Source organism: Bubalus bubalis, chromosome X (assembly GCF_019923935.1).
Source record: "Bubalus bubalis isolate 160015118507 breed Murrah chromosome X, NDDB_SH_1, whole genome shotgun sequence".
Classification (NCBI taxonomy): domain Eukaryota; kingdom Metazoa; phylum Chordata; class Mammalia; order Artiodactyla; family Bovidae; genus Bubalus; species Bubalus bubalis.
In genome coordinates, this window is record NC_059181.1 from 104051878 (window position 1) to 104078384 (window position 26507).

General features: G+C 43.8%; 1 protein-coding gene across 1 annotated transcript in view; it reads left to right on the plus strand.

The window, feature by feature from the left end:
- Window positions 1-17777, plus strand: part of LOC102406655 (probable histone-lysine N-methyltransferase PRDM7) — a 70465-nt gene extending 52688 nt beyond the window's left edge. The window contains exons 4-9 of the mRNA XM_044936534.2: window positions 2962-3011; window positions 13817-13973; window positions 14811-14912; window positions 15126-15397; window positions 16322-16389; window positions 17513-17777. Coding sequence (XP_044792469.1) covers window positions 2962-3011; window positions 13817-13973; window positions 14811-14912; window positions 15126-15397; window positions 16322-16389; window positions 17513-17777 — 914 coding nt within the window. The remainder of the gene's footprint in view (window positions 1-2961; window positions 3012-13816; window positions 13974-14810; window positions 14913-15125; window positions 15398-16321; window positions 16390-17512) is intronic.
- The last annotated feature ends 8730 nt before the right edge of the window (window positions 17778-26507 follow it).

Consider the following 26507-nt stretch of genomic DNA (forward strand, 5'->3'; position numbering starts at 1 on the left):
GTAGTTTGTCTTTCACTCTGTTCCTTTGTTTCACTCTATTCATCCATTTCACTTTGTGTCCTTTGTTGCACAGAGGTTTTAAGATTAACATAATCTCATTTGTCTATTTTTTTTCTTTTTTTAATTTAATTTTATTTTATTTTTAAACTTTACATAAGTGTATTAGTTTTGCCAAATATCAAAATGAATCCACCACAGGTATACATGTGTTCCCCATCCTGAACCCTCCTCCCTCCTCCCTCCCCATTCCATCCCTCTGGGTCGTCCCAGTGCACCAGCCCCAAGCATCCAGTATCGTGCATCGAACCTGGACTGGCAACTCGTTTCATACATGATATTTTACATGTTTCAATGCCATTCTCCCAAATCTTCCCACCCTCTCCCTCTCTCACAGAGTCCATAAGACTGTTCTATACATCAGTGTCTCTTTTGCTGTCTCGTACACAGGGTTATTGTTACCATCTTTCTAAATTCCATATATATGTGTTAGTATACTGTATTGGTGTTTTTCTTTCTTGCTTACTTCACTCTGTATAATAGGCTCCAGTTTCATCCACCTCATTAGAACTGATTCAAATGTATTCTTTTTAATGGCTGAGTAATACTCCATTGTGTATATGTACCACAGCTTTCTTATCCATTCATCTGTTGATGGACATCTAGGTTGCTTCCATGTCCTGGCTATTATAAACAGTGCTGTGATGAACATTGGGGTACACGTGTCTCTTTCCCTTCTGGTTTCCTCAGTGTGTATGCCCAGAATGGGAGAATATAATAGCAAATGAAGCAACTGACAAACAACTAATCTCGAGAATATACAAGCAACTCCTACAGCTCAACTCCAGAAAAATAAATGACCCAATCAAAAAATGGGCCAAAGAACTAAATAGACATTTCTCCAAAGAAGACATACAGATGGCTAACAAACACATGAAAAGATGCTCAACATCACTCATTATCAGAGAAATGCAAATCAAAACCACTATGAGGTACCATTTCACACCAGTCAGAATGGCTGCGATCCAAAAGTCTACAAGTAATAAATGCTGGAGAGGGTGTGGAGAAAAGGGACCCCTCTTACACTGTTGGTGGGAATGCAAACTAGTACAGCCACTATGGAGAACAGTGTGGAGATTCCTTAAAAAACTGGAAATAGAACTGCCTTATGATCATTTGTCTATTTTTACCTTTTACTAATACTTGTGCACTTGGTATCATATCTAAGAAATCATTCCTGATTCATGTCATGAAGCTTCACCCTTGTTTTCTTCTAAGAGTCTTATCAAGTCTTATATTTAGATCTTTAATCCATTCTGAGTTGATTTTTCTTTGTGATGTAAGATCTTCATTATTTTGCATATGGATATTTTGTTTCTCCAGGGCCATTTGTTACAGGAATTAAACTTTCCCTGTTGTCTTGACACCCTTGATAAAGATCATTAGACCATGTATCCAAGCGTTTACTTCTGGCTGTCTATTCTGTTCCATTGATTGGTACCTCTGTCTTTATGCCAGTGGGCTTCCTCAGTGGCTCAGCAGGTGAAGAATCTGCTTCAATGCAGGAGACACAGGAGATGCAGGTTCAATACATGAGTTAAGAAGATCCCCTGGAGAAGGAAATGGCAATCCCCTCCAGTATTCTTGCCTGAGAAATCCCCTAGACAGAGGAGCCTTGTGGGCTACAGTCCAAAAGGTCGCAAAGAGTCAACACGACTGAGCGACTAAGCACGCACTTTATGCTGAAACTACGCTTTTTGGTTCCTGTACCTTTGTAATATGTTCTGAAATCAGAGACCTCCAGCTTTTCTGTTCTTTCTAAGATTGTTTTGTCTATTTGGGGTCCTCTGAGATTCCGTATTAACTGTAGGATGGACTTTCTATATCTGAAAAAAATTCCATTGGGATTTTAATAGGACACTGAATCTTTAAATTGCTTTGGGTAGTATGAACAGCTTGATAATATTAAGTCTCCAAATCCATAAATGTGAGACGCCTTTCTATTTAGTTGTGTCAGATTCCTTTCAGCAATACTTTGTAATTTTCAATGTATAAGTCATGTCCTTAAGTTTACTCCCAATTATTTCATTCTTTTTGATACTATTATAAATAAGATTATCGGGACTTCTCTGGGGGTCCACTTGCTAAGACTCCACACTCCCAATGCAGAGAACTTGGGGTCAGTCCCACAGCAGGGAACAAGATCCTACATGCCACAACAAAGACCTGGCACAAATAAATAAATAAAAATATTTTTTTAATTCAAATTAGCTCTTGACTACAACTTTAAAAACATAAATAGGATTGTTTTTTTATTTTCCTTTCTGGAATGTAGATTGTTCATGCATGGAAAGGTATTTGAATGTTGATTCTGTACTGTGCAACTTTCTGTGCAGGTTTTTTTTTGTGTGTAGAATTTTAAAGATTTTTTTAAATCATGTCCTCTGTGAACAGACATAATTTTACTTCTTTCTTTCCAAATGGAAGTTTTTGGTTTCCTTTTCTAATCTAATGCCCTGTCGAGGACTTCTAATATTATATTGAATAGAAATGTTGAGAATGGGCATCCTTGCCTTTTTCCCTTGATCATAGAAGTTTTCAGCTTTTCACTGATGACTATGATGTTAGAGACAGACTTTTCATATTGACCTTTATTATATTGCAGTCACTTCCGTCTATTTCTACTTTGTTGAATATTTTTGTCATGAAAGGCTAGTAAATTTATTATATACTTTATGGACCTCAGATGAAGCACAAATGAAGTTTCTTTTTTTAATTTTAAGAAAATTATGTAATGATCCCAGTGGAAGCATAGGAGTTGATGATACAGAAATCAGTTTCCATTTCTCCTTTGCTATTCCTTGTTCTTGTCACTCTCTGGCTCAGAATTCTTTGTCCTTAATTAGAATGCCCAGAGATTGGAAATATTTACCCACCAAAACACTGTTTCTCATCATTTTCTAGGTAAACCTTCTAGGAAGGCCTTCAGAATGGAGCACAGAAAACACCAAAAGGTGAGTATTTCCCAAATCCTATTGACAAAAAAATCCTCTTCATGGATCCAGTCACAGGTGAGAATAGGAAAAAACACAGAGATGCTGGAGACTGCTGCCTTCCTGTCCTGAAGCTTTAGCACAATGTCTGATATCATCACCATCTTTATAGTTAGTAAGAACAGCAACAATAGTAGGCTGTTCTATTTGTTACGTTATTTTCACAATATTATAGACTTTAAGCCTTTTATGTGAATAAACTTACTTAAACCTTAAAACAATCCTACAGTACCTATAAGTAGGTATATAGCTATCATCATTATAGATCAAGAAACTGAGGTTAAAAAATGTTTGATTATGTATCAATGCTAATGCAATCTAATCCAAAGCACCTTCTCTAAACCCCTTACAAACTGGTTAAAACATTCATAGGTCAATAAAGTTTATTCATACATCTAATTCATACATCTTTATATCATTCACCTGAGAGATGTTTTAAAACTCAGTTCTTTTGTGCTGTGCTAGTGAGGGTGGACTCTGGGAGTTGGTGATGGACAGGGAGACCTGGCGTGCTATGGTTCATGGGGTCGCAAAGAGTTGGACACAACTGAGCGACTGAACCAAACTGAGTGAGGGATATGCTAAGACATCTGACTAAGGTAAGCCTTAGGACATGTTGGGCAGTTTGTAGAGTGGATGGTCCAAAATGAAGAAGCTTAAGGACATGTTGGACAGTTTGTAGAGTGTATGGTCCAAGATGAAGAAGCTTAAGGATATGTTGAGCAGTTTGTAAAATGGACGGTCCAAGATGAAGAAAGCGACATGATCCCTACCTCAGAGCCTCCCACTCTAATAAGAGGGAGCAACTCGCAGCCATGACAAACCTCAGGTTTACAACTCAAAAACAATAAGTAAGAAAATAACTCTAGGATGCAGTCCTAAGATGGTGGAGGAATAGGACGGGGAGACCACTTTCTCCCCCACAAATACATCGAAAGAACATTTGAATGCTGAGTAAATTCCACAAAACAACTTCTGAATGCAGGCACCCAGAAAGGCAGCCCATTGTCTTCAAAAGGAGTTAGGAAAAAATATAAAAGATAAAAAGAGAGACAAAAGAGGTAGGGACAGAGATCCATCCTGGGAAGGGAGTCTTAAAAAAGAGAGACGTTTCCAAACACCAGCAAACACTCTCACTGGCGAGTCGGTGGCAAGCCTTGGAACCTCAGAGGGCAACATAACCAGGAGGAAAAATAAATAAATAATTAAAACCCACAGATTATGTGCCTAACGGCAACTCTCAGCCAAGAAGCAGTGCAGACACTTGCATCCGCCACTACCAAACGGGGGCCGGACAGGGAGGTATGGGCTGCATTGCTTAGGGTAAGGACCAGGCCTGAATACCCCAAGGGCAATCTGAGGGAACTAACTTGAGATAGCAACCCAGACTGTGGGATAGCTATCCCACGAAAAGCCCTAACCTAAGACACATCCAGGCCCGCTCACAGAACAAAGGACTGAGCAGAGGTAGCCGGCGGCGGACCAGCCCATCCCCCCTTGGAGACAGGCAGGCGGGGGCAGCCAGAGCCAGAAAAGGTCAATTGCGGCCCCAGAGAGGCATCCTCTACCAAACTGAAAGTAGGCTTTGTTGTTAACCAAGACTTCTTGGGATTCTGGTCGGTCGACATCTGCCGGGAGGGTTGCAGCCAGAGATCAGTACCCCAGAAGAGACGCACAGCACACCTGAGAAGGCATGTCTGTTGTACACCCAGAAAACCAAGCAGCTGGGATGGGGGAGGCAATAAGTTGCAGCCCCCACCTGGGGGCAACCGCGCCTACCAAGCACCTGGTCACCTGAGCTGCCCAGACCTGGGAAGAGCACAAAACGCAGGCCCAATCAAGTCTGTGCCTCTGTGGAGTACCCAAGAACCTGAACCTGAGCGGTTTAGACCTGAGAAGTGCATACAACTTAGGGCCTGCCTCAGACAGTTCCCAGCAAAGCAACCCAGAGCCTAAGCAGTGTATACAGGGAAAGCACACACGCCATGAGCATGGGCAAACCCAGTGTGGCCGAGCCACTGCAAGCACACGCCAGTGATATTTGTTTGCAGTGTTCCTCCATCCCCACAGCATGACTGAACAAATGAGCCTAAAAAAGTGATCACCACCGCCCCCTTGTGTCAGGGCGGAAATTAGACACTGAAGAGACCAGCAAACAGAAGAAGCTAAAACAAACAGAGGGAACCTCCTTGGAAGTAACAGATGCAATAGATTAAAACCCCATAGTTAGCACCGACTACAAGAGATGGGAATACCAGACCACCTGACCTGCCTCTTGAGAAACCTATATACAGGTCAGGAAGCAACAGTTAGAACTGGACATGAAACAACAGACTTGTTCCAAATAGGAAAAGAAGTACATCAAGGCTGTATATTGTCACCCTGCTTATTTAACTTATATGCAGAGTATATCATGAAAAACCCTGGGCTGGAAGAAGCACAAGCTGGAATCAAGATTGCCAGGAGAAATATCAATAACCTCAGATATGCAGATAGCACCACCCTTATGGCAGAAAGTGAAGAGGAACTAAAAGCCTCTTGATGAAAGTGAAAGAAGAGAGGGAAAAAGTTGGCTTAAAGCTCAGCATTCCGAAAACTAAAATCATGGCATCTGGTCCCATCACTTCATGGCAAATAGATGGGGAAACAGTGGAAACAGTGTCAGACTTTATTTTTTGGGGGGGCTCCAAAATCACTGCAGATGGTGATTGCAGCCACAAAATTAAAAGACACTTACTCCTTGGAAGGAAAGTTATGACCAACCTAGACAGCATATTAAAAAGCAGAGACATTACTTTGCCAACAAAGGTCCATCTAGTCAAGGCTATAGTTTTTCCAGTAGTCATGTATGGATGTGAGAGTTGGACTGTGAAGAAAGCTGAGTGCCAAAGAATTGATGCTTTTGAACTGTGGTGTTGGAGAAGACTCTTGAGAGTCCCTTGGACTGCAAGGAGATCCAACCAGTCCATTCTAAAGGAGATCAGTCCTGGGTGTTCTTTGGAAGGAATGATGCTAAAGTTGAAACTCCAGTACTTTGGCCACCTCGTGCGAAGAGTTGACTTATTGGAAAAGACTCTGGTGCTGGGACAGATTGGGGGCAGGAGGAGAATGGGGACGACAGAGGTTGAGATGGCTGGATGGCATCACCGACTCAATGGACATAAGTCTGAGTGAACTCCGGGAGTTGTTGATGGACAGGGAGGTCTGGTGTGCTGCAATTCATGGAGTCGCAAAGAGTCAGACACAACTGAGCGACTGAACTGAACTGAACGTAGGAAGGGTCCTATAGATCTTGAGAAGTATAAGCCAGATCAAGGAACTATCTGAAAATGAACTGACCACACACTGTCCACAACAACAGCGGAGAAAGTCCTAGATATATTTTTACTACTATCAGTTTTTAAATTTTTTTTAATATTTAAGACCTCTATTACTCCTTTAATTTTCATTTTTATAACCTACTATTACTTTGCAAAAAAAAAACCTATTTTTAAAGCAAACTTCAGATATATATATATATATATATATATATTTTTTTTTTTTTGAGAATCTAACCTCTACACTAGATTTTTAATCTTTGCTTTTTGGTATTTGTTATCAATTTGGTAACTAAAGAACACAATCTTCAGTACCTGTTTTTACTTGGGAGCAAGATTACTGGCTTGAATGCTCTCTCCCTCTTTGGACTCTCCTTTTTCTCCACCAGGTTGCCTCTAATTCCTCCCTCCCCTTTCTCTTCTCTACCCAACTCTGTGAATCTCTTTGTGTATTCTGAGCTGTGAAGAACACTTTGGAAACTGATTACTGGCTAGATCTGTCTCTCTCATTTTGATTCCCCCTTTTATCCTGCTGGCTACCTCTGTATACTTCCTCCGTCTTCTCCTCTCTTTGTAACACTGTGAACATCTCTGACGGATCCAGACTGTGGAGAGCACATAAGGAGATTACTGGCTAGCTTGCTCTCTCCCCTTTTGATTCCCCCTCTTCTCCTCCTGTTCACCTGTATCTCCCTCTTCCCTCTTCTCTTCTCCATGTAACCCTGTGTACCTCTCTCGGTGTTTTCCACTGTGGAGAAACTTTTCATCTTTAACCTAGATGTTTTATCATCAGTGCAGTATAGATAGAGAAGTATTGAGGCTACTGTAAGAATAAGACTGAAAACCAGAGACAGGAGGCTTAAGTCCAAATCCTGAGAACACCAGAGAACTCCGATAGGAGCTCATCAAACGCCTCCATACCAACACTGAAACCAAGCACCACCCAAGGGCCAAGAAGTTCCAGAGCAAGACATACCATGCAAATTCTCCAGCAACACAGGAACATAGCCCTGAACTTCAATATACAGGCTGTCCAAAGTCACAACAAACCCACTGACATCTCAAAACTCATTACTGGACACTTCATTGCACTCCAGAGAGAAGAAATCCAGCTCCACCCACCAGAATACCGACAAAAGCTTCCCTAGCCAGGAAACATTGACAAGCCTACCATTCAACCCCACCAACAGCAAGGAACCACCACAATAAAGAGGAACCAAAACTGCCAGAATAGGGAAAGGCCAGCCCAAACACAACAATATAAACAGGATGAAAAGGCAGAGAAATGCCCAGTAGGTAAAGGAACAGGATAAATGCCCACCAAACTGAGCAAAAGAGGAAGATATAGGGAATCTACTTGATAAAGAATTCCAAATATTGATAGTGAAAATGATCCAAAATCTTGAAAATAAAATGGAGTTGCAGATAAATAGCCTGGAGGCAAGATTTGAGAAGATGCAAGAAAGGTTTAACAAGGACCTAGAAGAAATAAAAAAGAGTCAATATATAATGTATAATGCAATAAGTGAGACCAAAAACACTCTGGAGAGAACCAACAGGAGAATAACAGAGGCAGAAGATAGGATAAGTGAGGTAGAAGATAGAGTGGTAGAAATAAGTGAATCAGAGAGGAAAAAAGAAAAACCAATTAAAAGAAATGAGGACAACCTCAGAGACCTCTGGGATAATGTTAAATGCCCCAACATTCGAATCATAGAAGTTCCAGAAGAAGAAGATAAAAAGAAAGACCATGAGAAAATATTTGAGGAGATAATAGTTGAAAACTTCCCTAAAATGGGGAAGGAAATAGTCACCCGAGTCCAAGAAACCCAGAGAGTCCCAAACAGGATAAACCCAAGGCAAAACACTCCAAGACACATATTAATCAAATTAACAAAGATCAAACACAAAGAACAAATATTAAAAGCAGCAGGGGAAAAACAACAAATAACACACAAGGGGATTCCCATAAGGATAACAGCTGATCTTTCAATAGAAACTCTTCAGGCCAGGAGGGAATGGCAGGACATACTTAAAGTGATGAAAGAAAATAACCTACAGCCCAGATTACTGTACCCAGCAAGGATCTCATTCAAATATGAAGGAGAAATAAAAAAGCTTTACAGACAAGCAAAAGCTGAGAGAATTCAGCACCACCAAACCAGCTCTTCAACAAATGCTAAAGGATCTTCTCTAAACAGGAAACACAAAAAGGGTGTATAAACTCAAACCCAAAACAATAAAGTAAATGGCAATGGGATCATATTTATCAATAATTACCTTCAATGTAAATGGGTTGAATGCCCCAACCAAAAGACAAAGACTGGCTGAATGGATACAGAAACAATACCCCTATATATGTTGTCAGCGAGAGACCCACCTCGAAACAAGGGACACATATAGACTGAAAGTGAAGGGCTGGAATAATATATCCCAGGCAAATAGAGATCAAAAGAAACAGGAGTAACAATACTCATATCAGATAAAACAGACTTTAAAACAAAGGCTGTGAAGAGACACAAAGAAGGACACTGAATAATGATCAAAGGATCAATCCAAGAAGAAAATATAACAATTATAAATATATATGCACCCAACATAGGAGCACTGCAATATGTAAGACAAATGCTAACGAGTATAAAAGGGGGAATTAACAATAACACAATAATAGTGGGAGTCTTTTAATACCCCACTCACACCTATGGATAGATCAACTAAACAGGAAATTAGCAAGGAAACACAAACTTTAAATGAGACAATGGACCAGTTAGACCTAATTGATATCTATAGGACATTTCACTCCCAAACAATGAATTTCACCTTTTTCTCAAGTGCACATGTAATCTTCTCCAAGATGGATCACATCCTGGGCCATAAATCTAGCCTTAGTAAATTTAAAAAGCCTGAAATCATTCCAACCATCTTTTCTTACCACAGTGCAGTAAGATTAGATCTCAATTACAGGAGAAAAACGATTAAAAAATTCCAACATATGGAGGCTAAACAACATGCTGCTGAATAACCAGCAAATCACAGAAGAAATCAAAACATGCATAGAAATGAATGAAAATGAAAATGTAACAACCCAAAACCTGTGGGACACTGTAAAAGCAGTGCTAAGGGGAAGGTTCATAGCAATACGGGCATACCTCAAGAAACAAGAAAAAAGTCAAATAAACAACCTAACTCTGCACCTAAAGCAACTAGAAAAGGAAGAAATGAAGAACCCCAGGGTTAGTAGAAGGAAAGAAATCTTAAAAATTAGGGCAGAAATGAATGCAAAAGAAACAAATGAGACCATAGCAAAAATCAACAAAGCCAAAAGCTGGCTCTTTGAGAAGATAAATAAAATTGACAAACCATTAGCCAGACTCATCAAGAAACAAAGGGAGAAAAATCAAATCAATAAAATTAGAAATGAAAATGGAGAGATCACAACAGACAACACAGAAATACAAAGGATCATAGGAGACTAATATCAGCAACTATATGCCAATAAAATGGACAACTTGGAAGAAATGGACAAATGCTTAGAAAAGTAGAACTTCCCAAAACTGAACCAGGAAGAAATAGAAAATCTTAACAGACCCATCACAAGCACGAAAATTAAAACTGTAATCAGAAATCTTCCAGCAAACAAAAGCCCAGGACCAGACGGCTTCACAGCTGAATTCTACCAAAATATTTAGAGAAGAGCTAACACCTATCCTACTCAAACTCTTCCAGAAAATTGCAGAGAATGGTAAACTTTCGAACTCACTCTATGAGCTCACCACCACCCTAATACCCAAACCAGACAGAGATGCCACAAAAAAAGAAAACTACAAGCCAATACCACTGATGAACATAGATGCAAAAGTCCTTAACAAAATTCTACCAAACAGAATCCAACAACACATTAAAAATATCATACATCATGACCAAGTGGGCTTTATCCCAGGCATGCAAGGATTCTTCAATACCCACAAATCAATCAAGGTAATATATCACATTAACAAACTGACAAATAAAAACCATATGTTTATCTCAATAGATGCAGAGAAAGCCTTTGACAAAATTCAACATTCATTTATGATAAAAAAAAAAACCCTCCAGAAATCAGGAAGAGAAGGAACATACCTCAACATAATAAAAGCTTTATATGACAAACCCACAGCAAACATTATCCTCAATGGTGAAAAATTGAAAGCATTTCCCCTAAAGTCAGGAACAAGACAAGGGTGCCCACTTTCACCACTACTACTCAAAAGAGTTTTGGAAGTTTTATCCACAACAATCAGAGCAGAAAAGGAAATAAAAGGAATCCAGATTGGAAAAGAAAAAGTAAAACTCTCACTGCAGATGACATGATCCTCTACATAGAAAACCCTAAAGACTCCACCAGAAAATTAATAGAGCTAATCAATGACTATAGTAAAATTGCAGGATATAAAATCAACACACAGAAGTCCCTTACCTTCGTATACACTAGCAATGAGAAAATAGAAACAGAAAGTAAGGAAACAATTCCATTCACCATTGCAACGAAAAGAATAAAATACTTAGGAATATATCTACCTAAAGAAACTAAAGACCTATATATAGAAAACTATAAAACATTAGTGAAACAAGTCAAAGAGTACACAAGTAGATGGAGAAATATACCTTGTTAATGGATTGGACGGATCAGTGTAGTGAAAATGAGTATACTACCCAAAGCAATCTATAGATTCAATGCAATCCCTTTCAAGCTACCAACGGTATTTTTCACAGAGCTAGAACAAATAATTTCACAATTTGTATGGAAATACAAAGAACCTCGAACAACCAAAGCAAAATTGAGAAAGGGAACTGGAGGAATCAACCTGCCTGACTTCAGGCTGTACTACAAAACCACAGTCATCAAGACAGTATGGTGCTGGCACAAAGACAGAAATATAGATCAATGGAGCAAAATAGAAAGCCCAGAGATAAATACATGCACATATGGACACCTTATCTTTGACAAAGGAGGCAAGAATATGAGAAAAGACAATCTCTTTAACAAGTGGTGCTGGGAAATCTGGTCAACCACTTGTAAAAGAATGAAACTAGAACACTTTCTAACACCATACACAAAAATAAACTCAAAATGGATTAAACGTAAGACCAGAAACTATAAAACTCCTAGAGGAGAACATAGGCAAAACACTCTCCGACATACATCACAGCAGGACCTCTATGACCCACCTCCCAGAATATTGGAAATAAAAGCAAAAATAAACAAATGGGACCTAGTTAAAATTGAAAACTTCTGCTCAACAGAGGAAACTATAAGCAAGGTGAAAAGACAACCTTCAGGATAGGAGAAAATAATAGCAAATGAAGCAACTGACAAAGAATTAATCTCCCAAATATGCAAGCAACTCCTGCAGCTCAATTCCAGAAAAATAAATGACCCAATCAAAAAATGGGCAAAGAACAAAATAGAAATTTCTCCAAAGAAGGCATACAGATGGCTAACAAACACATGAAAAGATGCTCAACATCACTCATTATCAGAGAAATGCAAATTAAGACCACCTTGTGGTACCATTATTGCCAGTCAGATTGGCTGCTATCCAAAAGTCTACAAGCAATAAATGCTGGAGAGGGTGTGGAGAAAAGGGAACCCTCTTACACTGTTGGTGGGAATGCAAACTAGTACAGCCACTATGGAGAACAGTGTGGAGATTCCTTAAAAAACTAGAAACAGAACTGCCATATGACCCAGCTATCCCACTGCTGGGCATACACACTAAGGAAACCAGAATTGAAAGAGACATGTATACCCCAATGTTCATTGCAGCACTGTTTATTATAGCCAGGACATGGAAGCAACCTAGATGTCCATCACCAGACGAATGGACAAGAAAGCTGTGGTACATATACACAATGGAGTATTACTCAGCCATTAAAAAGAATACATTTGAATCAGTTCTAATGAGGTGGATGAAAGTGGAGCCTATTATACAGAGTAAAGTAAGCCAGAACGAAAAACACCAATACAGTATAATAACACATATATATGGAATTTAGAAAGATGGTAATGATAACTCTGTATGCGAGACAGCAAAAGAGACACAGATGTATAGAACAGTCTTTTGGACTCTGTGGGAGAGGGCGAGGGTGGGAGAATGGCATTGAAACATGTATATTATCATATGTGAAACGAATCGTCGATCCAGGTTTGATGCATGAGACAGGGTGCTGGGACTGGTGCACTGGTATGACCCAGAGAGATGTGATGGGGAGGGAGGTGGGAGGGGGGTGTTCAGGTTTGGGACCATATCAACACCTGTGGCAGATTCATGTCAATGTATGTAAAAGCCAATACAATATTGTAAAGAAAAAAAAATAACAATGATAAATGAACTGCTAAGTCAGTGGCCAAAAAAAAAAAAGGTAACTGAAGGACTTCACATAGGTTACTTGCTTTTGAGTAGAAACTCATCATCTGCACATGATTTCAAATGCTTATTCTTGTAGGAGGAAGTAACAAGCCCTTCCTCTGAGCTCTGATTAGGCAACTATCCTGTATGGAATCATTTGTTTAGCCTGCCCCTGTGTTGTCAGCTTTGAGAGCCTAGCCAATACCCCTTAATTCTCAGAAGTCCAGGCTCAGCTCAAAGGCCCTGAGGGCCTCCTGAATGTTTTGTGAATGAGTGACTCCACATTTAAGCATTCATCTAGGAATAAGAATTCAAGGAATGCTGAAGATAGTATTTGTGAGCTAGACTTCAATTATAGAGGCAGTTGAGGGAATATATTGATGGCAAGGGTGTACGCTGACATTCATACTGTATTAAATAGCTCACACAACGATTTGTTGAATGTTATTAAATTTCATTTCCACTGTAACATTGAGAATTAGAATGTATACCTATTTATGCATCAGGAAATTGAGGAGAACCAGCTAGTCGTACAGCCTTCTTCAAGCAGAATTGATGAGTCCAGCTACTTTAATTAGAACATTGTAGGACATAGCAACCTGCAATGTTTAGCTCATTTTCTTTATTGTCTAAATGTTCTTCTGCCAGTCGTCTTTTCTCTTCTCAATCTCACTGCTTTGTCACCATACTTTCCAGATGTGTTTTGTCCCCTCTGTAATTTTTCATACTTCTTCAACCATCAAACATCCACTAATTAATAGAAAAACCACGGATTTCCTTATGAGCCCTTACCCTCTTCTTTCCCTGACCTCCAACTATTCTCCCTGCCTTGCTCTTACCTTTACGCAGAATGTTGAAGGGGAATAACCTTAAGATATGAATTATAGTTTTGATTCATTACCCACTTAGGTCCTTGTTTTACATTCCAGTGTTCAGACTTCCCCTCCATCAGGTATTTCCAATAATTTTAAAAGTATTAACTAAAGTCATGCATGTGAAAACACTTAATACAGTCCTAAAGAACTAAAGAAATACATATTCTCTTTTACTCACATCTAAGGGAAAGTCCAGGGGACCATTAAGTAAGGTGTCCAGTTTGAAGAAATTGCAAGGAGAGGCAAAATTGCTGAAGAAAAGTGGCTCCAAGTGGGCTCAGAAATCAGTGAACCCTCCCCAAGAAACAAGGACCCCTGGACAGCACTCCAGACAAGAAGTCGGTAAGAGAAAATTTGGGGAGTTGCTCTAATTGGTTCCTCTAATTCCTGTAGAAAAGGTAAAAAGTATGGCGTAGGTGTGTGGTGTGGACTTTGGGTAGGCATGGGTTTAAGGTGGACTGATCTGAGACATGAAGTTAGCACTGGGACCTGAGGAAAATCTTATACATTTTCTGAGGTCCTGATTGTTCATCTGTAAAGTGAAGATAAGGATACATAACTCATACAGTGTTTGAAAGCATTACATTAAATGCAATACTGCTGACACATACAAGTGGTTCAATAAATCCAGGTGTGATAATAGGGACCATGCTTTATTAGTGTTTATGCCCAGATCTCTGCTCAATGTCTTATGTGTCATGTGCCCTTAACATTTATTTTCTGAATAGATGTGTCAGTGAACCATTTCCTAAGTAAGAAGGTTGGGAAGTAAAACCTACTAACAGGAAGTGCAGGAAGCTAACACTGAACTGGGCATCTGTGGAATCTCAGTATCCTGAACTACTAGATAAAGGTGGAACAAACAAAGTATAGAGAAGGGACTTTCTAGTGGTTAAGTGGTTAAGACTCCATGCTTCCACTTCAGGAAGTGTGGGTTCCATTCCTAGTCATGGAACTAAGATCCCACAGGCCATGCAGCGTGGCCAATAAATAAATAATGTAACATGAAAACAGTAAAATACAAAAGTAAAAGTTTGAAAAATAAATGGAAAGAAAAAGTTTTGACAAAGTGTATAGCTGACAAGTATGAGATCTCACAGATCACTGTTTTTTCTGATAAAACAGTGACTAACTCTCCAGACCCCACCATCCTTGCTTAGCTTCTGTTTTCCATCTTAGAACTCAGAAGAATGGAGACTGACATGAAGAGGTACAGTCTGCGAAAAAGAAAGGGCCATGTGTACCAAGAGGTCAGCGAGCCCCAGGATGATGACTACCTCTGTGAGTGACCCCGCTGGCCCATTCATGAAGGGGTTATGAGGCCTTGATCCAATAACTTCACTTCACCATTTGGTTCCCCTATCATCCCCTTCCTCTATGTCTTGGGGTACAGGATCGAGGCCAAATGCCATGAGTTCCCCAGTTCTTTCTGAAGGTCTTTACGACCACCAACATCACTATACCTCCCCTCATCCCTGTTGCTCTCACCTCCAGATTGTCAGGAGTGTCAGAACTTCTTCATTGACAGCTGTGATGCCCACGGGCCCCCAACCTTTGTAAAGGACTCTGTAGTGGAAAAGGGGCATGCCAACCGCTCAGCCCTCACTCTGCCCCCTGGATTAAGTATCAAACTGTCAGGCATCCCTGAGGCTGGGCTTGGAGTGTGGAACGAGGCGTCTCATCTGCCTCTGGGCCTGCACTTTGGCCCCTACGAGGGCCAAATCACAGATGATAAAGAGGCCATCAACAGTGGATACTCCTGGCTGGTGAGAAATAACCCTCTTTCTCTGTCCTCTGGCCACTAATCGCTTGTGTGTGTTGGGAGGGGTACTTCATATCTACATGCAAGGATGCAGATGGTAATGACATGGTCGGCAATGACACAGTCAGCCCTGTGTACTGTGTGCACTGGGCATGAACACAGATTCAGTTCAGTTCAATCGCTAGTCATGTCTGACTCTGCGACCCCATGAACTGCAGCATACCAGCCCTCCCTGTCCATCACCAACTGCCAAAATCTACCCAAACCCATGTCCGTTGAGTCAGTGATGCAATCCAACAATCTCATCCTCTGTAGTCCCCTTCTTCTCCTGCCCTCAATCTTTCCCAGCATCAGGGTCTTTTCAAATGAGTCAGCTCTTCACATCAGGTGGCCAAAGTATTGGAGTTTCAGCTTCAACATCAGTCTTTCCAATGAACACCCAAGACTGATCACCTTTAGGATGGACTGGTTGGATCTCCTTGCAGTCCAAGGGATTCTCAAGAGTCTTCTCCAACACCACAGTTCAAAAGCATGGATTCTTCAGTACTCATCTTTTTGTATAGTCCAACTGTCACATCCATACATGACTACTGGACTACATGAACACAGGACTTCTATATAAAGATCAGAGGAATGTGGGAGACCGTGGTACAGGCACACAGGACTTCTAGCTAAAGATCAGAGGAGAGGTGAGAGACAGCAGTACAGGCATACAGAAGTGACTCCTTCCTTGTGGAGCCCTTGCCTTCAATGTGCCAATAGACTTAGACTTAAAATTATGATTAAGGAGCTTACCATGTGGTCTGACTGGCAGCTGAATCCATGCAGGCTGAAGAGCAGAATGACAGCAGAGGGAAAAATTTATTCTATTACTTCCACCAAAAAAATAAATAAAGATGAAAGCTTGTATCTCTTTTCTGACATTCAGATCACCAAAGGGAGAAACAGCTACGAGTATGTGGATGGAAAGGACACGTCTTTGGCCAACTGGATGAGGTGAGTGCAGTGAGTCTGCAGTTTGTAGACTCCACTCCTCCCTGAAGCCCACACCCCTTTCCTTCTCAACCTGTCTCCCTCAATAGCTTTCACATCTTCTTTCCTCTTTTCCCTCCATATCATGCTCTTTCATTTCAAAATATGTTAGAAAGAAAGGAAGAAAAATATAACATGTGCCCTCAAAATATAAGTCTATATGCTCAACAAAACTGAGGTACTTGAAAACAACTTGAGGAGTCTAGATTCACCAGGAACACTTTAATTCACTTAATTGACACTTACCAAGCACCTTATGTCCCAGGTTAGACAGTGAACTTCATTACTGAAGCAGATCACACAACCCATGTCCTTTTGGAGAACATGCTGAAGACAGACATGAGCCAGTTGATTTTACAAATAGTAACCTTAATTTTTCTATTTTTGAAAAACTGCACAGTGCCAGGATAACCTAAAATGGGAAACCTTGAGTCCATGTGGGCAACAACCTCCCTAGGCTCGGTTCCAGTGAGAAGTGGGCCCTGAGGCCTGGGGAGGAATGTGGGGCAGAATGGCCATGAGCATGCCCCCTCTCTGAGGACCTCTCCTCTCATCAATGCAGACAGAAAGTGAATAAACTATTACTGTGGTGTGTCTCAAGCTATGTCAGAGCACTCTACAAGTTTCCATGGGAGGGGGTGGGCAAGTGAATAGGACCCTGGATACACATGGGGAGATTGGAGAAAAGCCTCGGGAGAAAAGGCAGGTTGGGGTGAGTGCTGAGGGATGCATGCTAGCCTAAGAGCACCAAGTCCTGTGAAATGAAAGAGAACTTAATTCAGAGTTTAGAGGAGCTGGAGGTCACCAGTCTTACTGACAGTCCAGGTGGAAACAAGTCTGGAACTGGGCTCTGTACAATGGCTAATTAGATAAGGAGAGGAAAGCATTCCAGCTAGGAAGAGGATGAGAAATAGGATCTGGAAATAGGAATTCACATGCCATGGTCGAAAGTGTGAACAGACAGTCCCCATGAGGGGCAGTGGGAGCCATGGTGGCCTCAGCCTGAAGGCAAGGAGCTGGGCATGGTCTGACAGTAGAGGGGACTCATCACCTGTGGTTTCTTTCCCTTTCTCGGCCTCAACCCCAGGTATGTGAACTGTGCCCGACACTATGAGGAGCAGAACCTGGTGGCCTTCCAGTATCATGGGCAGATCTTCTACAGAACCTGCCAGGTGGTCAGGCCTGGCTGTGAGCTGCTGGTTTGGTACGGGGACGAGTATGGCGAGAAACTTGGCATCAAGTGTGAAAGCAGGGGGAAGAGCATGTGTGCAGCCGGGAGAGTAGAGGGTCACCCCTCTTCCAGCACCCCACCCCATTCTGAGGAGCTTCCCAGATCCGATTCTGAACCATAGTACAATCTGGTGTAAAGTCAGTCAAGTCGCAATTAAAATTCCTCAGAATTTGATTCATTTCATGACTGTTATTAAAAATATTTATATTAAAATGTTAGTTCTAATTTTCAATACCTCATGCAAAAAATCTGTACCATCACCTTTTGCTGAAAGTCTTAGAAGCTAAAAGCAAGTTTTCTAGCACCTATCAGCACTCTCACCTTTACCTGTTTCTCCCTCATTTACTCCACATTTCTAAGTGACATGTGTACAGTGATTTGCATTCAGTTACTGTTTCAGGTTGTTGTCATGTGAGTTCATATTCTGTGCCAGTTAGGGCCCCATGCACTGAAACAGACAGAACCACTGCCTTGGGGCAGCATTGGATTCATACCAGACAGGGGCTGGTGCTCTGAGCAAAACTGGTGCAGGAAAAGTGCCTCAGATTAGAGTGAGCAGGGGGTGGGGTGTGGAGCAGGATGGTGTAGCAGAATCTCTGCAGAGATAACACCTCTGGGAAAGGATTTCACGCAGGAGAGCAGCCAGTGTTGCAGCCCCAGGGCCGGGAAGAGAGGTGATGCCAGTGGTCCTGGGAGGAAACACAGAGGGAGAGGAAGGAGGCTGGACAGAACACCAAAGCCTCAGCACCTGTGTCCATGTGCAGGCCCCAGGGGTCTTCCTGGATGACACAGAACAATCATGCGACTTTCAGCTGTAAGCAGTATATTCTTTGTGCCAAGATGATGATTCGGTTCATTTTTGGGAAGAGACAGCAGTGGGGAGTCCCCTCAGAGGTCAGTTCATTGCCAGACATGAGGGGAGAGGGGGCTGGCTGAAGATGCATGGGAGTGAGGGTGTGAGGAGTCTGGCTGGAGATGTATTTTTAACCAGGGCTTCCTAGTGCATGTTAAATGGACTAAGACTAAATGAAATAAATGAGCCTGCATTCACCCTGAACATGGCCTCTGAGAGGTCTATGACACACCAAAGCAACCATTATTCTGCATTCACCCAGTGGACAGCCTCTGAGAGATCTGTGACAGGTAAGAGTGACCACAAGGCTGCAGTCACCCATCTTCTTAATGTCCCCGTCTTAAAGAGAGTGTTTGCCCAGCGGTTAGTGGTATAAACAGGCATGTAAAGCTTTTTAGAGCACATGACTCACCAGGGGATAATTAAAGTAAGCAGGACACACCTCGGTGATTGGTGTCCTCAAGACAATACCCATCAAAGAAAGACCCCATGGAAAGAGCCACCCTTTGAAGCCAAATGGATCGAAGTCAGTGAGTCTCCACCCTCAGGAGTGTGGGTCCAGGTGAGTAGGTGACAGACACTACCCAGCTTAGCTGGATGGTAGCCAGTGGCGTCCGTACTGTCCAGAAGAAGCTTGGTTCAAGTCTAAGGACTTCACAGGAGGCTACCCAACCACTTCATGTGTGGGACCTCAGGTAATGTCCCTGATTTATGGCTGGGGAGGTTGAAGAGGGGATGCACTCAGAGTTCCTGGTCCCCTTGGGCATTTGTTACTCAGGCTCACCATCCCTGCCTTCCTGGGGACCACCATCTCTGCCATGTCTGTCATCATCTATTCCATTCCCCCTTCCCAGAAAAGCTGAGATCTGGGTAACAGTGCTGGCAGGACCCATGCAGGCAGGATCTCTGTCCCCCCACTGTTTTTGAAAGGGCACGTTTCACAAGGTGGTGGTAAGCCTTTCAAGAGCAGAGCACGTTACATGCTGAGAGCCTGGTCTGACTCAGGAAGAAAGCTCGGAGGGACCCCTTGTCCCCAACACAGTCAAGTGCTTGGAGCTGAGAGGAAAGGGGGAGTGAGGGCCGGGCTCCAGGAGAACTCAGGGACTGGGCCCCAGCCCCCCTCCTCCTCTGGGGTTCAGCCCTCCCAACAATCAGATGTGAGTTATGTAAGTTCTCCCGAGAGGCACATGCGCCCAGTTCATGGCCCTAATTTTGTGCCAGGACATATGGGGGTTCTCAGAGCACCAGGGAGGGCCTGATGGGCAGGGAAGCCCAGGGGATTTGGTCACCAGAGAGGGCCCATGACAGCACTGCCTTAACCTGGGGCTCCAAGACCCAGGGCTCTTGTTTGAGTCACACTTGTGTGGTGGTGTCTGCTGTCTGCAGGCCGCACTGCATCTGTGTCCCCACAGACCAAGCTCTGACAGAGCTATGGGCTTGGCTGGAGTGCTGGGGATGCTTGGTAAAGGACAGACAATACCAAGGTCAGAGCACTGCACAGGAAGTCTCTGTGAGTGGTTGAGAAAGGCCAGAGTCCCACCTGCCCCTGCTTGGAGGACGTGGATGTTCACCTGAGAGACCAGAGAGATCCCCATGCCTCTGACAATGGCCCCAGAGGACAGGCTAGCAGCATGCTGCCAGAACAAGGGTCGCCCAGGACACCAGGCAGGATGTGCACTGGGCAGTGGCAGAAAACACTCCAGGCCACATGCAGGCCCAGTGACCCTGGGCAGACACAGACGGCCTCAGACTGTGTCAGCACCCTGACTTCAAGACCAGGGAGCTCCTGGGTGAGGGAGAGGTGGGGTCTCCCAGCACCTTGAAGACGTGGGCCAGCTTGTACTGCAGATTCTTTATGGTGCTGGTCTTCGATTCCAGAGTGACTGAGGAGAGGAAGGTGTCAGGGAAGTGTGGCCTGACTCCACCACAGGAACATCCACATAGGAGGCACTGCCGTGGGAAGGCTTCTGAGTGAGGTCCCGGTGTGTGTCCACCCCCACCCCCAGCCAGCCTTGGGGCTGGCTGCCTCAGGTCACCCCATTGGCCAGGACCCTAGAGCCAGGCCTGACCACACAGAGTCCCCTGTCCACATCACCCACTCTTTCTGTGACATCTCCCAGGTCAGAGGGCAGAGAGACGAGGCCTGGCTCCAGGCAGGGTGTCTGCCAGGTGTCTGGCCTTCCGGCCCCTGGGCACCAAGGCCTCGTCTGTCCCTTCCCAGCAGCGCCCAATGACAGGGACAGCCCAGCCCAGGGGAATGCCACACACCACCATGGAAACACCAGGGAACAGACACCCAGGCTGCGCCCAGAAGTCCCTCCCAGGGAAGCCTTCCCAGCACCCACCACACAGGCCACCACAGACCTTCTTCTCCTGTTGTGGCTTCTTCCAGCTCATCTTAGTGTCCAGGCAGATGGCAGCTGTGGCCTTGGCTAAGAGGCCAAGCTGCAACAGGGAGTGGACTCAGGCTAGGATGGCTGGAAGACCAGGAAGGGGCTGGGGAGACCTTGAAGACACTGGAGCCAGGAGACCACGGAGCACACTGGCCTGGGTGCTCTGGCCAGGAAACCACGACGGCCCCTCCCGGAGGCTGAATGAGGGTCTGCACTGCAGGGGCGGAGCCCCATCTGCAGCCCTCAAGGCCTACCTCCAGCTGGCAGGACATGAGTGTCAGGACTGAGAGGTCCAGGTTGGAGGCCGCCAGCACCTCGCTGAACTGCACCTCCTCCTTCGAAAGGGCGGTGGCCCATGCCTACATCTTGAGCTCCAGGACGAGGTCCTGAGGCCTCCATTCTGTTGAACCTCCAGGATGCCCACGGTGAACTTCCAGGGACCCTTTCTCCCTTCATTCTACATAAACACAGAAATCTGTATCTGTAACCTACATGTGTAACTCTAGGAGAGCATCCACACAAATAATCTTTCACTGTATACACAAAATCTGAATCTCATATACATAATCCAGAGGACCTGATACTCAGCCATCTGCTTTACTTCTAGGGGAAAAAAATCTAACAAAGGGTATAGATCTCCCATAGATTCATCATACCTGAATCAGGCGGCTGTATGCTGACAACAGTCACAGCACTGCAAATTGACTATACTGCAACATAGCAAAGGCATGGTATTAAAGAGAAGGAAAGAAAACCAGTGCCTGTTTTATTCCCCCCAGACTCCCTGACTGGGGCTGCTACCCCATCCCTGGAGCCTAACCAGGCTTAGGTCCCACTGCTTGACTGGGGTGGGTTCGAGAGAGCCTGGCATGGTGCCCAGCATTGAACCCTTTTTAAATGTTTACTTTCTGCTTTGTTCCAGCTTGGACCAGCCTCCCCAGTGGTATCCAGGCGTCCAGGGACTTGGGAACAAATACTACTAAGCCACCACGTGCCTTGGTGCTGGGCATTCCAGCTCAAGCCTCCTTCCCAGCAAATTGTCACCCCTCATTTTTGTGAAAATGAAAAATACCTTCCATGAAGTTGTGATGCTGTGTGTTGGAAATATAACTGAAAGTTCTATGATAAATGTGCTGATTATGGAACACATTTAATCCAGCTTTCTATGAAACACTGGTGACAATTCCTTACATTTGTTTCACACTTCAGTTTATATCAGGTTTCTGTTTGTAGTCTTTTCAGTGTTGCTTCCTAGTAATCAATTTCAGAGGTTTTTCAAGAAATCCTCTGGGCTCTTTCTTTAGCAGCTCTGGTCTGGCCTCTGGCCCTGGGACCAATATAGGTCCCTCAGCTTCTTGGAGCCAGATTAACCCCCACCTTTCAGTCCCGCTTTCCAGAGTTGTAACCAGTCTTGGCAACCCACTCCAGTATTCTTGCCTGGAGAATCCCATGGATGGAGGAGCCTGGTGGGCTACAGTCCATGGGGTCGCAAAGAGTCAGACATGACTAAGCAACTTCACTTTCACTTTCACTTTCAAGCAGTCTTAAAGAGCACTCCACCCCTCCCACACACCAGCAAGCAGATAGCTGTGTCTAGAGCTCAGCAAGTACCACAGTCTAGACCCCAGCACTCCTGGCAAATGTGGGGTAGGGCAGACAGATGGCAGGAAGAAGGGGTGCTGGGCAGTGTTCATGGTCAGGCCTGGGAGCTGTGGTTCCTGCCCAGACCTCGCATAAACCTGAAGCTTTCTGACCCTCATCCCATCCTGGTGGGCCTTTCCATCCCTCTGTCCTCAGAGGTCTCTGCCCATGTGCTCTTTCCCCAAACCTGGCTTTTTTTTTGGAGGGGAGGCTTGGAAATCTCATGGATAGAGGAGACTGGTGGGCCACAGTCCATAGGTTCACAAAGAGGCTGACATGACCTAGCCACTACTCAACAACAACAAGTAGATGAGAAAGTGAAGGAAGGTTAAAGAGAGAGAGAGAATAAAAACCAATGCAAAATCCTGTCACTGTCTTTAGTAGGTAATTGAGGACCTGTCATCAACCGTAGAAACTTTCAGATGAACACACAGTTGGAAAGTGTACTGTGTTCCTACATCCTACCATGCGCATTCCTGCTATAATCTGACAGCAAAGACTTGTGAAATAAGAACAATAATCGTCATGATAATCAATCCCTGATATTCATGACTATACTCTTCATTCTTAACATGTATTTGTTGAATATGTAATCGGTGTTAGGCATTCTCTAGGGGCTTCCCTGGGGGCTCAGACAGTAAAGAATCTGCCTACAATGCAAGGGACCTGACTTCAATCACTTGGTGGGGAAGATCCCCTGGAGAAGGAAATGGCTGAAGGCTAATGACTCTAGGTCTTCCAATCACTAGAAAACTGCCAGCCCCACAGAACATTAATAGGCAAGTGCCCTCCCAAAGGCCTCCATCTCAACACTAAGACTAAGCCACACCTGAAAGCCAGCAAGCTGTAGTGCCAAAAACCCTTCACCTATCCTTCAGCCAAATAGGGGCACAAACTTGCACATCAGTAAACAGGCTGCCCAAAGCCATACTGAACCCATAGACACCCCAAACCACACTACTGGACCCAGCCACTGCCCTTCAGAAAGACAAGATCTAGCTCCACCCACCAGAACACAAATAAAAATCCTCCCAACCAGGAAACCTTCACAAGGCATTGGTCCAACTCCACTCAGGTCACCACTAAGACCACACCAGCTCCATCCATGCCAGGTCAGCACACCAACATCTGACCTCCATTCATACCAGATCTTCACACAGACCACTCAATGTCCATCCATGCCAGGTCAGCACACAGACCACCGAAACTCCATCCATGCCAGGTCACCACTAAGAACACCCCAACTCAAACCATGCCAGGTCAGCACACAGACCACTCCAACTCCATCCATGCCAAGTCAGCACACAGACCACCCCACGTCCATCCAACAAGGTCAGCTCACAGACCACAGTACCACTATCCCTCTGACTGATAATGATAAGAGGCTTATGGAAGCGTCCTCATGGGAGAGACTGACTGTGGGGAAAACAGGGTCTTGTTCTGATAGGGTGGGCCATGCTTAGTAAATCTTTAATCCAAAGTGACAAAATGCCAGAATAGAAGGACATGTGCTCAACTTCTCCTGTGAGAACTCCAAAATATAACTCACTGCTGAACAACCATCAACAGGAGAATATTGGATCCCACCAAAAAAAGCTACCCCATGTCCAAGTGCAAAGGAGAAGCTCCAGCAAGATGGTAGGAAAGGCAAAATAGTGTTCAGAATCAAATCCTATACCTGCCAGAGAAACTCAAGGGTGCTCAAGCAAAACCTTGTGTAATCAGGGGACCCTACAGAGACTGACCAGACTTGCCTTTGAGTGTTTGAGCATCTCCTGTGGAGGTGCGGGTCAACAGTGGCCTGATGCAGTGGCAGGGGCTCTAGGTGCAGCAGTCCTGGGGGTGGCATAAGACCTCTTGAAGGAGGTCACCATTAACCCAACATAGAGATGCTGAGCAGATGACCCACAAACTGCAGAACCATTACACCAAAAAAAATTCTTGCACTGTTAAGAAAGTTCTAGGACCCACAGCAGATTTCCCAACCTGGGGATCTGGCAAAGGACAGAGAACCCCAGGGAATTTGACTTTGGAGGCCAGTGGGATTTGATTACAGAACTGCCACAGAACTGGGGAAACAGACTCTTGGAGGGCACAAACAGAACCTTGTGTGCACCAGGAGATAGGAGAAAGGAGCAGTGTCCCCAAAAGAGACTGACCCAGGCTTGCCTGTGAGTGTCCAGGAGCCTCTGACAGAGGTGTGGGTTGGGGGTGGCCTGCTGAAGGGTCGGGGGCACTGAGTGCAGCAGTGCGTGCATGGGATCTTTTGAAGGAGGTCGCCATTGTCTTCATTACCTCCACCATAATTTGGTCTCAGGTCAAACAACAGGGAGAGCCATAGCCCCGCCCATCAACAGAAAGCCATGTTGATGGGCATTCAATATTCACAAGGTCCAAGGGTTTCTAAATAAACAGCAATTGATCTCCTGGAGTCTCCTGAGGGGTCATCAAAAAAGAATTCATAACTGAGTAGACCACCACAAAGCCAATTTTAACAGGTACCTTTAACTCACACATTAAAAAAAAAATCACATGAAAAGATGTCAACACTGCTAAATATTAGGGAAGCACGTTCAGTCTCACCTCACACCACCAATCAGAATGGTGACTGTCAAGCACTCTACGAAGGTTAAATTCACTACATGCCATGAAGAAAAGCAAACCCTCCACCTCCATTGCTGGAAATTAAAATAGGTGAGAGCCACCATGGAGGAGAGTATGGACGTGCATCAACAATGAAAATGAGAGTGAAATTAGAATATCCCTCAAACCATACACAAAAGTAAACTTCAAAGAAGATAAAGATCTAAATGTAGGAATGGATACTATGCAAATTTGAGGACAATATAGGGGGGCAGGCTGTAACCCCCATCAGAAGGGGTCATATTCAGCACACATCTGTTATTTCCTCTTGGGCTACTGGGTTCTTCCGCCTCCCAGACAAGCTACCACATGTTGACAGGATATTTTACTGTGTTTAGAATTATTTTCTAAACCAAGTTTTATTTCCATAAGTAAATCAAGTCTCAAAGGTAGAAAGAAGAATCAACAAAAGCACTCCTCCCACCCAGGTGCCCCATCTTTCCAAATCAAGGAAAAGTGAAAGTGTTGATTGTTCAGTCATGTGGGACTCTTTGTGACCCCATGGGCTACAGCCCACCAGGCTCCTCCGTCCATGGGATTTTCCAAGGAAGAATACTGGAGTGGGTTGCCATTTCCTTCTCTAGGGGATCTTCTCAACCCAGGGATCCAACCGGGGTCTCCTGCATTCCAGGCAGATTTTTTTACTGTCTGAGTTACCAGGAAAGCCCAAATCTGCATCAAATGTCCTCACAAAATATGTACCTTTCTATTTCGTCCCTCACTTCCTTCCTCTTATGTGTCTCCCCAGAGATTTTTTTTTTTTGAACGCACATACATTTTCTAGAAATGTATTTTCATTAGTCCCAATTTATTGAACAAATGATAAAATACTCCATGTACTATTCTACACTTTTTTAGCTTAAGAATATGTCCTGGAGAGCTTGCCAGATCAGTAAAAAAACTGCATTTTCTCCTTCTAGCCAAACAACATTTCATTACAGTACCATTGTTTGCTGGACATTTCAAGTGGCTGCTTCCAATCTTTTGCCATTACAACATGGCAGTGAGTCATCTTGTGTCACACAGCTGTAACAGTTTTCACTTTCAGGGTAATTGGCCCACAGTGGAACTGCCAGGTCAGAGGGTATCAGGCTGGTATTGACAGGCAGTGCCAGGATGCCCTCCATAAGGGCTGTGCCAACTTTAATTTAAATAACCTCTGTCTTTCCTGTTAATTAAAAACAAATACGTTGAATTTCCTTAAGAAAATTTCCACCTCACAGAAACAGAGGTTACAGAGGGCAAAGAACCACTGTGAACAGCCCAGTGAACAGTCTCCATAAAGCTTCTGGAAGGACCTTGTTTAGGTCTGAAAGGCCTT